Source organism: Raphanus sativus, unplaced genomic scaffold, assembly GCF_000801105.2.
Source record: "Raphanus sativus cultivar WK10039 unplaced genomic scaffold, ASM80110v3 Scaffold0281, whole genome shotgun sequence".
NCBI classification, from domain to species: Eukaryota; Viridiplantae; Streptophyta; class Magnoliopsida; order Brassicales; family Brassicaceae; genus Raphanus; species Raphanus sativus.
In genome coordinates this window covers 20,339-36,641 of record NW_026615601.1, presented here as the reverse complement: position 1 = coordinate 36,641, position 16,303 = coordinate 20,339, and the positions used below count along the sequence as shown (strand labels likewise).

General features: G+C 30.8%; 2 protein-coding genes across 2 annotated transcripts; both read left to right on the top strand.

The window, feature by feature from the left end:
* The first annotated feature begins 2,358 nt into the window (after positions 1 to 2,358).
* On the top strand, positions 2,359 to 3,235 carry LOC130501773 (uncharacterized). Its single transcript, XM_056996603.1, has 2 exons — positions 2,359 to 2,605; positions 2,799 to 3,235. Exons 1-2 carry the CDS (start codon positions 2,359 to 2,361, stop codon positions 3,233 to 3,235), a joined length of 684 nt encoding a protein of 227 aa, XP_056852583.1.
* A 3,360-nt stretch (positions 3,236 to 6,595) lies between these two features.
* LOC130501772 (probable indole-3-pyruvate monooxygenase YUCCA8) lies at positions 6,596 to 8,476 on the top strand. The gene is made up of 3 exons (XM_056996602.1): positions 6,596 to 7,372; positions 7,474 to 7,845; positions 7,960 to 8,476. Exons 1-3 carry the CDS (start codon positions 6,698 to 6,700, stop codon positions 8,191 to 8,193), a joined length of 1,281 nt encoding a protein of 426 aa, XP_056852582.1. The 5' UTR covers positions 6,596 to 6,697; the 3' UTR covers positions 8,194 to 8,476.
* The last annotated feature ends 7,827 nt before the right edge of the window (positions 8,477 to 16,303 follow it).

Genomic DNA, 16,303 nt, shown 5'->3' with positions numbered 1-16,303 from the left:
CGGTGTTCCTAAGCGTGTGGATAGACAGCTGTAAAATATTATCTCAGCTAGACGATTAAGGAAACCTTTCAATAAGCTCATGTCAATGTGGCTGCGATAGGATTTCTTATAGTGTACTAAATTGTACTATATAGACGATTAAGGAAACCTTTCTTTTTGCCAAGATGGCTCAGGCCTAAGTTGTACTATATAAATTTTTGTTCATTATATGATATTTACGGTTTAGCAAAAAAAAATATTCGGAGTAATTCATGGGAGGAGTAGTTTCACAAGATCTTGGAATCTAGGGGTTTTTAAAACTTCTAAATTGCCATTCATTTACATATAAATGAAATGTAATATATTTGATTAGTTAATATTTTTATTTGCTCCTATCTATTCGTCAAGTTTATTTATTCCTCTCTATATGATTATTTTCAAATATAATCCAAGGTTTTCATGTGACATGTTATCTTTTGGGTGCATCTTATTTTACAAATGCATAGATAAGTTTATTACTTTCATATATTTATCGAAGTTTATATTTTCTTAATTTACTATGTAGGTGTTAAAAATTGGAATATATAGGAAAACGATGAATCGTAAAGGAATATACATATTTGATCATTTCACTATACTATTCTCTTAATATCATACTTGCCACTAAAATTTACAGAAAATTATAAATGAATAAACATCGTGATTGTGCAAAATCTTGTGATAATAAAATCCCGTGAAAGAGCAAAATCTTCAGTTGTTATGTAGTACGCTTTACATATGTCGACCAATTAAAACCATCGGATATATTATTCCGAGTACGATTCCAAAGAACTTACTTAATGCGGTCTAATGACCATACAGTTGCTAATTGCTTTAGAGAAAAGTATATAGCTTGATTGATCAAATAAGTAAAAAGAAATACATGCAATAATAAACAAAAAGATTCTTTTTTTTTTATTTTTCTCAAAAGAGTTCTTTCATCATTGTATAAATCAGTTGATAATCAGGGAAAGCTGAACTAATCTCGGGAATGGCCCCCTCTTTACAATTATTCTCTGAGCGTAATCCTAAATTATTATTTTGTGCATAGTTGATAAAATACACAAATGTTTAAATATTCAGAAGTTTTGATAATTTTTATTTTGATATAACATTTTGTTTTGCATATATTATATATGTATGATTATTTAGCTTTAAACTATAAAATATAGTATGTGACTGTAAATATGTTCTATGTGTACTGTTATATATTGGTGCTTTGATTTTGTTTATTTCCTAAATATTACTAATAATATTTAAATAACTTAAGATCCATCTCAAAAATTAATAATAAAATAGAGGCTGCAATTTTATGTAGTTATAACTTCGAGTTTTATGAAAAAATTGATTTAAACATGAATGAAATCTTTTGATATGAATTTTCCATGAAAGTGGAGTATAGATATTTAATAAAATGAATTAAAGACGACTTCAAAATCCAAAAGAAGAGTATATACTTTTTTTTTGTAAGAGTATTCTGGAATAACTTAATACGTACCAACCGTAAAGGTTATACCATAATATAGTAATACTTCGAATTTGAGATAGAAGTGCACCGCCATTTGTAGGAAAAGAAGCAATGTATATATACTTATATAATGGATAGTATAGCTTTTTATGATTACAACTAATTAAGTAAAATTTAAAACTTTCTGCGGCGAATGAGCTGCAGTTTGCACTTTACGCCTAATTGTAATGAAGCGATTCCTTTTCAATGATATCATATTTCTCCTTTTCTCCTTCCGCGTGACCACTTAATCGATTATCGTTCATATTTGTTTACTTTAGTACTTTGAGATACTAAACTTAACTCGTTTTAATTCTTTAATTTTAAGTTCAAACATATAGCCAGCCCTAAGTCATTTGCTACCAATTTCGTTAAAATTATTTAAAAAATCATTTGTTCAATTTTTACTTCTCCCGCGTGCCCTCCACTATCAATGGACTACAAATTCTTAAAAATGCATAAATGAAACTATTATATATCAAAAAAAAAACTATTATATATCATATTTTCTCCATTTGAAAGCATGATTGCAAATAACATAGCAATCTAATTTTTTGATCAGTGATATCCCAATGATAACATAACTTAAATGAAGTTATGGTAACTACACTTTGGCGGAAGAAATGATTTATGACTGTGGATATTTCACAAACATTATCAAATATTTGTGTTAGATTTAAAGACATCGTAGAACAAAATTACAGTACGACTTCTTCATAACTGAGAGAGAAAGGTCTTTCAAAATTGGAGAAATTATGTTTTACAACCAACATAAAAGGCTTTGAATGCAAAGTATAACATTTATTGTGGGTTGCTGGATATGGAGACGCCTTATGAAGCTTCGTGATCTGGCAGCAAAACCTCGCATTCTATGTCATGTAAACTCTGGTTCAATAGCGTCCTTTTGGTTCGATAATTGGACAGGACTGGGATCTCTAATTGATGTTATTGGAGAGCTTGGACCTCAGGTCTCTGGCATTTCTATTGATTCTTCGGTTGCTGAGGCTGTAGTGGCAGGAGCATGGAGTTCTACGCGATCTAGGAACCCAACGCTGCTAAGGCTTCGTCAAGCTTTGCCAAGTACTGTCTCAAATATAAACTTTTTGGATCCCGATTATTATTTGTGGAGAAATTCGGTGGCCTTCAGTTTTTTCTACATCACTAACTTGAATTTCCTTGAACCCTACTCCACCATTGGTAGCTTGGCACAAGGTGGTATGGTTCAGCAAAAAAAATCCCAAGCACTCGTTTATTGTGTGGATTCTTCTGAAAGGACGAATGCTGACTCGTGACAGGCTGAGATTATGGGGTCTGGTTGTTCCTGAGGAGTGTCTCCTGTGTGGTCGCGCAGTAGAGACATCTATTCATCTGTTCTTCGAGTGTCAATTCTCACACTCGGTGTGGAGAATTCTGCTATCAAAGCTCAGACTTCATCTTCCTACGCAACTGGAAGAGATTGTACTTTGGCTAACCTCAGTCCCTTTGCGCAAAGAGATTAAATCTATCTTGAAGTTAGTTTTCCAAGCTGCGGTCTATTTCATTTGGAAGGAGAGAAACTCTCGGCTCCACTCTGGTTTGAATAAGCCAACATGGCTGATAGTTAAAGAGATACATCTTCAGATTAGGGCAAAGCTTCTTGCTCTTGACAGGGAAAACACACTCACCACTACAGCTCCTCGCAGACGACAAAAGACTTACCTGTCCACATAGTTTGACAGATTCCAAGCTTGAGAAGATTTTCATCACCTGCTTCACAAAAGTTTCTCATTATTATTCTAAATTTCCGTTTTCTGTCTGTTTTTAAAATTTCTATCCTTTCCTAGCTTGAGTCCAATGTGTAAACTCTGACCCAGAAGAGTGTTATTTGGAAATGATATCCTGATTTGGAAGGAAAAAAAAAAGTATAACATTTATTTATTCGTTATAATATATACTATTGAATGCCTGACTTTCCTTTTCTTTTACAGCTCGAAGATATGAGTTTTCTACTAAGCTAGTGTTGTTTAACTTATTTTCCCTAAAGTAAAATAGAACATACAACGGATAGTTGGCATATGAAATAACGCGAAGTCATTACAAACATCCAACGACAAAAACCAAAAATAAGTATACAAAAAAATCGTACAATAAAGGGATCGACATTCGTGAGGGAAACACTCTTTCGCCCTCTCTATCACATAAATAATAAAGGCTTTCTCAATAAGTGGTTAATATCGAATTAACACATTAATAGTGTAATAACAATAAAAGTGTTTGGTACGTTTCTTTTATCTAAGTGGTCGTGACTCATGCACGATGATAATTCACTGATTAATACCTAATAAGCTTTTCTAGTGACCCATATCCCAAACTGCTTAATATTCTTTATATAAAAGGTGAGTGTATTGTTTAAAACCGTGAAGTACTATGTATATTTAGTCTTTCCGAACCAAGGATCAGGATCAGTTTAACTAGAGTGAATCTCTTTTCTAGACGAGATTTAAAATTCAATCCGACAGCGATGAAATAACACTGTTTTAACCTGCTGAAGTAAATAGCATTAAAATGAGTGTACATCGGTTATTTTGTACATTCTCGTATGTATATATAGAAATGCCAAACTCAAAGCTTCCAAAATGTTGTGACATGAAAAGAAGAGAAAGCTCCATGGAAACCAAGGTTCCGTGCACATGGCTTTACATCTCTAATTTTAGGTTTCTTCCCTTCCACAATCCCATCTAGTGGGTTTTGGTGGGATCCAATATTTTTTAAACGCAAATAGCTTTTTCTTTTGATAAACTCAAAAACTTAACTCATAGCCACCAATACGAGTGCCTTTTTTGGTGTACTTTGTTAAACGCACTTTACAATTGTGATTTCAAGTTCCAATGAAGAGAAAAAAAAGATCTTATCATTGCAACTAAGTTAGTCACCATCACATCACTTGGCTAGCATAGGTTAGCCAGTTACAAAAGCTCAAATCGTGTTATTCCTACTTTATTAAAGTTAATAGTGCCTTCCTTAACCTCACATATTTTATTTTGATGGATTCTATTGCCTAATTTAATTTTAAATATGAAAAATTATACAAAATTTTGGAGATGTCGACACTTCTATAGTTTGATAAACCTTACAAAATATGTATAGATACTTAAGATTTTTGTTTTCTGAAATTTACCTCTTTTATAGCATCTTCAGTCATATTCCATTTCTTTTCTAAAATAGAGTTTAAAGTAAAAAAAAATTCAGTTCCACTTTATTTTCATTATGTAATAAAGTAAAAATGGATTATTTTAAAAGTGAAACAGTGTAACAATTTTTTTGAGCAACACAGTGTAACCATTTTTACTTCTTACTCTACAACTTAAGCTTCATTATAGATTCTATTTTAAAAAGAATAGAATAATACATTAAAGATGTTTTTTTGAAGAAAAAAAATACATTAAAGATGTTGTATCTAGTTACATTCAAAAGTTTATAGGTAATCAAATAACATTTTGCTATATTTTTACCAATTTTTTTTTCATGTTAGTTTTGAGAAATTTGTAAGAACTTAAGTGGATACTCTAACTTCTGTAATAATGTACCTAATCTTTAATTTGGATGTTTATAGTATAAGTAGAGAATACTCTAACTTCTGTAAAAAAAGAAAAAAAAAAAAAAACTCTAACTTCTGTAATAATGTACCTAATCTTTAATTTGGATGTTTATAGTATAAGTAGAGAACTAGATCATGACTCGCCCGACTGGACGTGTATTTGCTTTAACTTGTAAAATTTTTATCAACTTATACCAAATTGAAAATTATTGGATTTTATAAAATATGGTCCACGTTTTTCGATATCATATAATTTTATTGTATTTAATGTACTTGTAAAACAAAAAATACTAATAACTTAGTGTATATATATTTTTGCATTGTTTATTTGATATTGTAACTATAACATAGAAAAATGTAATTTTAAAATTAATAATGTATCTATCGTATTAATGGACAAAAAAATTTATTTGAGAGAAATATATTTTTACCTACGTATTATATATAAACTATAAATATCAATAACTATAATAAACAACAAATAATTACAATGTATTAATAAATAATCTAGTTATCAAAATGGATTTTAATAGCAAACTAAATAATATGGCACAATTCTATAGCAACAGTTTCTTTAAAACATAAGCCCAAAATATATGTTATCTTTCTGTTCAAACAACAATCTAATTTTTATGGATTCTGCAATTTATGTTATCAAACAAAACCAAAAGGTACTTCTGTCTTTTAATAAGATAGATGTATCGATATGATGTTATAATCACATTTTCTGTACATATCATTACGTATTGCGAAAATATCAGTATTATCTACTATGTATGTTTCCAAAACATTATAAGAAATAAGAATAACATATTATTTTAAATAATAATTTCATATCTTTTGAAAAAAATGAAAATTGTGGAGATGGCGGGACCAAAAAAAATAATAATAGTGGAGAAGCTTAATGGCAGGGAATGGGCTTGATGTGGTTTTAGTCGTTTGGTTCCACATACCAAACAGCTTGGCTCCTCATCCTCTCCACGTGGCCGTCCAGTCCACGTCATCATCTACTTCCCCACGTGGCTTCCTCTTGTGGGGTCCTACGAGAATCAGTTCCAATCAAAGACGAGTCACCATCGTTGCTCCCTAATTCCATCACTTCCATTTCTATCGCCTTACCAAAAGTTACTTAATTAAGACTTTTATTCTATCAGAATGCTCTAGTTTATTTGTTAAATTTATAACTTGTATAATCTTAAATTAACAGATGTGTAATAAGTAACACATAAGAATGGTCGGTAGAAATATTACTTCGTCGTCAAGCATTACCACTGTTTATTACAAGTGCTCAACCGTCACACACCATTAGCTAATTTGTTTATTATAAAAAAAAAATCATAACCAATGTACTCCAACTCTAACCAATCACAAATAGTCAGCTATTATTTTTAGCTAAAATAAAGTATGATTATTATACTAATAAAATAAATATCGTCTTGGGAAAAATATTCAACGCCACATGGTATCTCCTTTCTATATAAGGATCATAACCTCCAAACACTATCTTCATTCCAAGTTCAAAACCATTGCTTCTATCTCCCTCTACAAACCTTCAACTTCTAAAAAACTCGTTAAAGAAAATTTTAAAAGAAAAAATGGAGAATATGTTTCGTTTGATAGATCATGATCAAGAAGCAGCAACTAACCGGTGCATTTGGGTCAACGGACCGGTCATCGTCGGAGCAGGACCGTCCGGTTTAGCCACAGCCGCCTGTCTCAGGGAGCAGAACGTTCCTTTCGTGGTTCTCGAGAGAGCAGACTGCATCGCTTCACTGTGGCAAAAAAGAACGTACGATCGTCTCAAGCTTCACCTCCCCAAGCAGTTCTGCCAATTACCGAAAATGCCCTTCCCGGAGAGCTTCCCGGAGTACCCGACGAAGCGGCAGTTCATCGACTATCTCGAGTCTTACGCCTCGCGGTTCGGGATCAGCCCTAAGTTCAACGAGTGCGTGCAGACCGCAAGGTTCGACGAGACGAGCGGGCTGTGGCGAGTCAAGACCGTGTCCGGCGCTGAGTCGACTCGGACGGAGGTGGAGTATATCTGCCGGTGGCTTGTGGTGGCCACGGGAGAGAATGCGGAGAGGGTGATGCCGGAGATCGAAGGGCTTTCTGAGTTTACCGGAGAGGTGATCCATGCTTGCGATTACAAGTCCGGCGAGAAGTTCGCCGGGAAGAAAGTGTTGGTCGTTGGTTGTGGAAACTCCGGCATGGAGGTTTCTCTTGATCTTGCTAATCATCTCGCTAAGCCTTCCATGGTCGTTAGAAGCTCCGTAAGTCATTTAAAACATTAAAACGTTTTTATAATAAAAAAAAAATATGAAATTTAAAATCAAATATCTGAACAAAGTTTTACATTTTTAAAAAAATTCAGGTTCATGTGATGCCGAGAGAAATAATGGGGAAGTCTACGTTTGAGCTTGCGATGAAGATGCTGAAGTGGTTTCCGTTATGGCTCGTGGACAAGATACTGTTGGTTTTGTGTTGGTTCGTGCTTGGAAACATCGAGAGATACGGTTTGAAACGACCAGAGATGGGTCCGATGGAGCTAAAGAGCGCGAAAGGGAAAACACCGGTTCTTGACATCGGGGCTTTAGAGAAGATCCGGTCGGGAAATATTGATGTGGTCCCTGGAGTCAAAAGGTTTAACGGAAACAGAGTCGAGCTTGTTAATGGAGAGCAACTCGACGTCGACTCGGTTGTACTCGCTACTGGTTATCGCAGCAACGTCCCTTACTGGCTACAGGTGAGAAAACAGAACAAAAAGTTTTTAAATTTTGATAACCGGGTTGGTCGAACCAAACCGGTTCTCTGTTTTTTCTTTCATATGTACTGATTGTGTTTGTTTGTTTGTTTATAGGAGAGTGAGTTCTTTGCAAAGAATGGTTTCCCGAAAACAGCGATTGGAAACAGCGGTTGGAAGGGAAGGACCGGGTTATATGCGGTTGGGTTTACAAGGAGAGGGCTCTCAGGTGCGTCAATGGACGCGGTAAACATCGCACAAGACATAGGCTCTGTTTGGAAACTAGAAACAAAGCAACCCACAAAACGCTCGACGGGTAGTCTTCGAAGATGTATCTCTCAACAGTTCTGATGCTAGGAGAATGATTTATAGTTTTAGGACAGAGATAGAGAAGTAAAGAAGAAGAGCCCTCTCTGAAGAAGACCCAAAGTGAATCAAAGGGTGTTGTGTGTGTTTGTTTTTTTGTTACCTCCTCCACTTGTTGTGTTTGGGCGTTTTGTGTAAACAGAGGATGATGTGGCCTTTTTTTTCTTTTACATTTCTTTGATTTGATTTGTTTGTCCTAATTTGCATAGTTTTGACACTTATATTGTATACAATTTTCTAATATTTATAAAAGTAAAAAAAAGTTTTAATTTCAGCTTACCATCTTTTCCATTGTTATCTCAAGCTATCTTACTTTTCATCTGCTTATGTCAAGCTATCTTATTTTTCATCAAGTCTTAATTTCAGTTTACCATCTTTTCCATTGTTTTTTTTTTTTGACAAAAGGGCTTACCATCTTTTCCATTGTTAAGAAAGGGTTTTGAACAATCTGCCTTTGACCTCAGGATTAGTTTTCGAAGTCACGGTTCGAATTTTACTACAAACATGACTCTAGTTTTTTTTTAAAAATGCAGGCTTCACGTCAAATTCGAAGTTGGCAATATTTGAAATGTTAGTTTTATTTACTAAAAACCAAAGAACGATTAGAATCAAAACTGTAGAAACAAATCATAACTACGGCCAAAACAAGAAGAAGAATGAATGAAGAGGTACTGTTGACCGACTGAACCAACGGTGTATCGCGTCTACATAGATTGTAGGATTCCAGTGAAGAAGAAATCTAATTAATCCTGTGAGGCGAACAATGTTAATTAGCAGATTACACTGGTGATTCTGCTGTCCCCATTCCTTACTTCCTATTTGCCAAACACTTTGATTAACTACACACAGCTGCTTGACTAAACTCATGGGCATATTATTTAGCCAGAAGGCAGAAGTATCTTCATTACATATGCACAGATTAGTAAAAGCAAATTTCAAACTAGTTAATACGATTCTTTTAACAATTTTAAATTAAAGCAACTAAAAGTCTGTTTACATGCATGTGATAGCTAAGTATTTTTATGTTACGTGGGTTGGAGTTAACTAATTAGGTTATTAAACCTAATAACAACCTAATAACAGAACGTATAATTAATTTCCCACTTTACATTCGATTTGAGTCATTAATGCAATTTTTAATGTCGTGGTTCATGCATCGATTTTCCGCTTTGCACGGAAGGAAAATATGTACATTCTTTTAATTAGGTAACTATGTTTTCTTCAATCGAAGTTATTTTTACCTTCCCAAAAAAACTGTGTAATTTATTTATTTGATAGCCCTCTTAATATTTCATTTTTTTTAGTAAGTGCCACGTTGACATTTTTTACGAAGATTAAAAAAATTGTATAATACACTAATATATTTTTATTTAATACATGATTAATTAAATGAAAATGGTTTAAATAAAAATTTATTGGTTATTCAAAAAAGTAAAATATAAATCTAATGTACAAAATTGTATTAGAATATAGTATAACACTTATTTCGAAACAAAATATAAAAGCATAAAATGATACTTATTGTCACTTATTGTAAAACAGAGTAGAAAACAATGTTAAAAAAGGCCCGTTAAAAAAGAGAAAAAAAGAAAACAGTGTCCAACGTTGACCAATATCACAGCATACTATAACTAAACTATAGCCACTGGCTAATTAATAAACATGTATGCAATGTGTATAAACGTGACATGAGTACCCTGATGTTCCTAAATGATACCAGAAGTTAGTATATCTAATTAAGGCTGATTCACTCTAAAATTGGATTCGGTCTCAAACCCAAAAATCTAAACTTATATAATTAGATCATTCCACTCATTTGTTTTTGATCAATGCAGTCTACTTATTATCAAGTGCATGATCTGTATATTTACCAGTTTTGTTATATAATAGTTATTGTTTAAAAACTAAGGAAAGTTAGAGTACGTTTAAACCAAATCACATATTCATGGTGATGTATTATATAGTACTTTTTAAGATATAATATTTTGATAATTTTGAAATAAATATAAAACATCGACAATGGTAGTTTAGAGATTTCTTTTAAAATATATTGATATCAACAATTTTCAGACAAAAAAGAGTCTAAATTAAATAATTTATTTAGCCGAAATTCTAAAGCACGGATTTCCGTAGTCCAAAAAAGAATTTCAATTTATATGTTGAAGAATTTCTTAGGAAAAAAACAGAAGAAAAAAAGTAAATACGATTTCTGAAGACAATAAAACCCACATGTGTTGGGTCCATTTTTCATTTAGATCCATTAATAAAAGAGATCTTTCAATGTCACATCAGATGTAGATCGGCCTATGTCCAACGCCAAAGCCTCAAAGGATAAAGCCATCAGTTCTTTTTTTTTTTTTGAAAGAAAGCCATCAGTTCAAAGTTCAAACTATTTTCAACCACAACATTTGTACATATATTATTAGAATTATTATCGATATGTGGAGTTTGTACGCATTTCAGTCTTTCTATACATTTTCTTGCTGGTATATATTATCCTTTTTATATTGGAAAATCATTATCATCTTTGATGGAAAATAAAGATAGTAGCATTTTTTATTAAAATTTTCATACTCCCTCTATTTCATAATTTTTTTTTGTTATACAAAAAATATCACTTTACAATTTCAATGCAAATCATATTTATCTTTAGCTGAAAATTAATTGTAAATTGTATTGATTTTATAAATAATTTTAATTATCTCAAATAATATTGGTCAAAAATGTATAATTAATAATAACTTAGGTATATTTTCATCACTTCTAATCTGTGTAAAAAATGACAAAGTGATATTTAATTGGAGGAGGAATATAATTTTTTTTGATACCTTAGTATTGAATCATTTACACCTAAAGATGTTTTCAGATAGACGTCAACATATTTTATTCACAATATATCGATTAAAGAAAAAGGGAACCTAGCTCCATAAGTAGTAAATTCAAAGTTCCGCCAAAATACTTGAACTGGATATGTCTATAATATCTTGGAAGTGGGAATTTTGATGATTATGACCATATACAGTATTACGTGAAGTCTATTTCAAAGGCCATGGAGATCATCATCTAGTCTCACATGTACCCTCACCTCATGTTACCAATTTAGAAACTACACGGAAATGTTGATTTCAAGTGACCATTACTCTTTTTGCTTTCTTCTTTGTCTTTGCCATATTCGTCACTTGTCACCTCACATTCACACATAATATTCCTCTGATCAATTTTCTTTACATTAGAGCCAGATAGGGCATCATCACCTAGCTAGCTAGGAATCTATCAAGTATAGGTAGATATGCGTCGACTTGCACTCAATGTCATTTGCATTTTTTTTTGTTGCGTAGAAAGATTTTATACGACTTTGGTTTAAATTAAAGTTGTCATGCATCTTATCAATTTGACATTTTCGACTACATCTTTAACATGTTTGTGTATATTTCGGTTTAGTCTTGACTTTCCAATTAACCAAAACAGTCGATTACATCTTTTCCGAAATTTTAGCTACCATTTGGGATTATTTTATTCGTGACAGATTACCGTTTGGATAAAAAAGACTAAATCTAAAACTGTTTGTATAACTGAATACAATCAGATAGTCGGTTTAGACCCTAATTGACACTCCTAATGTTGATTACTTGATTTGAATATAACAAGGTAGGTATATACTGATCAATATGAGGTGAGATTTGATTTGAGGCTAACAATGACAAAGAGTAAAAGGGTGGTAACACATGGGAATGGTCACAAATTCTCCAATGAAAAATTCACTCATGTTCAAGGGCCCATATTGTCCACCATACAAATTACCAAAGTCTGCAAAAAAAAAAACTAGGGTTTGTTCCTCTCACATGCCTATGTCTGTTAGATGAACTACCTCAATTGTAGAAAATGAAAGATACTCCTCTACACTAAACACAAGAAAGAAGAAACCAACAAGCACTTCATATTACCACGCGCAATGTTTAAAAGTCCAATTTAAGTAACTCATATTTTACAAGTCCGACGATTAAGAGCATCATTAGTGTTTAGCTTCTCAAGCAGGGTACCTTTTTATTATTATATTAATTTTGAAAAGTAAATAAATTATGTGACTAAAATATAAAGTTAGAATAGGAGTGTGTCAATAAAATACAGACACATGCTTTTGAGTCTTTTTAAATTATAAGACAGTCCTTTGAAGAAGAGATTATCCTCCCTTTTTACTCTCATTCTCTCCTATTTTTAATTATTTTATTAGTTTTCTAGGTAAGAGGCTCCTCTAAATTACAATGCTGCAAATACTCACCAAAAAAAACTAAGAGCATCAACAACTCAGGTTTTTAGAGGTGAGGGGCCCACAAAAAGGAGAAAACCAAGGCAAATCGTCGTCAAAAAAGAGATTTTGGCTGTAGGTTTTTGGCACTGTTGGTGGATTCCACCATTCGTGGCGACTCACGATTGGTGCAATTTTAATTTTTTTTTAACAAAAAAAATGAAAAAAAAAGTTTTTAAAACCTAAATTGGGTTTTCAGCGTTGAGAGTGCTCTAATAGATTATACGAGTATGGATGACTTCTCCAACTAGTTCATGAAGGGGTTTTTATAACTTTGTCTACTTCGATATAAAAATTTAGTTTCTCAAATTTGGTATTTACTCTAAGAGCATTTTTAGTGGTAGAGTATCTACCTTAAATATTTTACATTTATTATATTATCATTATTAAGTAATTTGAATAAATTTTAAGTTAAAATAAAAATGAACCGACACATATGAGAAAAGTCTCTCACATTACTGTTTGGACGTTTCTTTTTCAAGGTACGTCCCTTGTCTTTTTTTTTTTTTTTAAACTGACATCCCTTGTCTTTTCCTTACTTCTTTTTTATTGTTCTATTTTTTGTTTTATTTTATTTTGATGATGAGAGATGGGAGGAGAGACTCTCACTGCTCATGCCCTAAACATATATGTGAATAGTAATAATTCAAACGTACATGGTTTTAACCATTGGGATATGGGTAAACTTTCGAATGAATCACTGTCGCGCCCATGTTTGTGTGAGCATTTTAGTTCCGAGACTACATTCAATTCAGCTCTTCCAGATTTTTTATAGATATCTAATAGTGTATATAGCTATTAGAAATATACTGGGAAAATAAAAGGATAGACTTGAAGAACAAGTTAACTTCAAGATATTCTTAGCATATTTCCATTAAGTGGTTAGGAAAGTTAATATTATTTAGTGTCAATATTATGTTAATGTTAACGTTTTATATATGTGTCTTGTATTCTCATATTAATCACAACACAATAATATTATTCATATTATATTCTACTTTACATGATTTAATATAGTGAAATAGTTGGTTTAGTGTACAAAGTGATTCACATGTATATAACTCTTCCTCACTTAAATTAATGAGCATTCATTTTTACTCTCTTATTCTCAATCTTGATCATCTTAAGAGAATATGAAAATATCCAGAAAATCAGGTCTCGGAAGTGATAGGTGCAGAAGGGATATACTAAACAAATTATACATGTGGTTTTTGATATTTAAGTTCAACCTAAAACTTGTATTCAACACCTAAAATTTGTATAGGACGTCTTAAACTATAATTTTACACATTATTTCTAATACCGGAAATATATAGTTGAATCGGGTATGATAATATACCCCGAATTTTAATGCATTTCATTTGTGCAATTGTGCCAGTCTTGAATATACTTTTGTAAACATGGGATGGACAGGGACAACACAAGAACTTGAACAAGTAAGGATACTTACCAATTCTTCTAGCCCGTTTATGATACAATTTTTATTGATAAAGTGGGTTATCTTTGTGTGTGTGCATTAATATAATATTTAATATATATCATTTACATATCAAATGTGTTCAGATATACTATATGTAGATGAATGTCAGTAGAACAAAGATTTTGAGCTATAAATGAATGAAGAAGATGTTGGTGGGATATAGACAAATAACAAATTGAGAAACAATGAAATAATTCGAACCCATGACGTTACAACTAGTCAAAAAGTCCCCACATGATCTTATCAAGGTAGGTCCATAGATGAGTTGTTTCTTTAAAATCACAACTTTCCCACGATTTTTTTTTTTTTTATTGGCATCTTAGCGTAAACGACAAAATTTTTGGATTTAGTAGTTGTGTCGCCAAAACGTTCGACTTATTGTGGTGGTGAGCATCTTTTCTGGTAAATATATTTTCTTTTGGCAAATTTCACCTCAGATAAAGCATCCGAACCAAAGTCCAACTGATCCACATGCAGAAATCACATACAATAGTCAGTAGATATGAACATGGGATTATAGAAAGTTTACACTCGCAATTAAATACAAATATCATTTAGCTACAACACACACGACGATTAACAACTACTCCATAAAACACTTTTGAAAGCCAGTACAAAATAAAACTATAAAACTTGCCAAAAGAACTTTGGTAAAGATTGTATTGGCAGTGTAAAAATTACAAGAATTCGATGGAAAGAAAAGAACAGCAATAAATAATTTATCTGATTTGCTGGCTAGCTTGCCAAAACATAATAGGTTCAATTTTCAAATACACTACAATGTTCGAATGGCTACATACCAGTGGCGGAGGTAGGATAATCTTTTAAGAGGGTCAGTTTTTTAATAATGACATAATTTACATGGGTCATCTAGCTAAGTAGACGTTCAATTCAATTTTGTTTTTCATAAACATTCGTCAAAAAAATATATAAGCAAACCCTAAAAGATTATATATTTTTGATAGTATGAAATTATAGAAAAAATAAAACGTTTAAAATGAAGGTATTATAAAAATAAGTATAAAAATAAGATGTTTAGTATATATTAAGAACTAGGTGTTGTGTCCGCTCAAGCGGACTTAATCATTTTACAATTACCAACTAAATAGCATGATAAGTTATTGGTTATGATCTTTAAGTTTTAACAAAATATCAAATTATTTATATATGAAACTTATTTATTAAAATATATATTCATTATATTCGTTAATTTATTGAAAACTTTTATATATATACTAGAAATATTTTAACTATATATTTTTGCAACTAATTTTATTTATGATTGAAAGATATTCTTTTTAGATGATAATATATATATATTATATATATATATATATATATATATATATATAAATAATTGTTTAATCTTTACTAAAGATATTCTTGGATAATAACAAAATATGTATATGAATTATCTTTTTTCTTTTAATAAGATTTTTATTATATCAGTTTTAATGAGTTATCTGATTTCATAAAGATTAGATTCTTTTTTATGTTTGGGTTTTATTATATTAAATCATAATTACTAAATATTTTATAATTACTCATTAATATATGTGTTACTAACTAAAAGACTATGATAATAAATTATTATTCTATTTCGTTTGAAAATGCTTACATTTTAATTATAATTTTTTTTTGAAAATTTCTTTGTACACATATTTATTATATAGAAATAAATCTTAAAAGTCACTTAATATTCTCTTTTCAATTATATAAAATTTAAAAAAATTATTTGATTAATATTTAGTTATATAATTTATGTTTTCAACTTTTTTATTTTAAAAACAAATTCAGATAACAACATACATATAGGAAATATATTTATATTTTAAAATATTGTTTAATTTTGGATAAATCTTACTATTATTAATTTTAATCAATTATATAATTAAATAAATTAATTTTCGTTTTTATTTTTAGCTTAATATTATATTTTCAATTATATAAAATTTAAAAATTTATTTGATTAATATTAAGTTATATAATTTATGTTTTCAACTTTATATTTTTAAAAACAAATTCAGATAACAACACAACATACATATAGGAATTATATTTATATTTCATAATATTTTTAGATTTTGGATAAATCTTATTATTATTAATTTTAATCAATTATCTAATTAAATAAATTAATTTTCGTTTTTTATTTTTACTTTAATTATATACTTTTATTCATTTAAGGATAGTATCGATATTAATCACTCTAACTTTTAACGTGGGAGCTCGGTATCGAAAAATCACTTCGCAAATAATAGTATAGATAGATTAAGATAGAACCCCAATAAACAAAAAAGCAAGAAAAA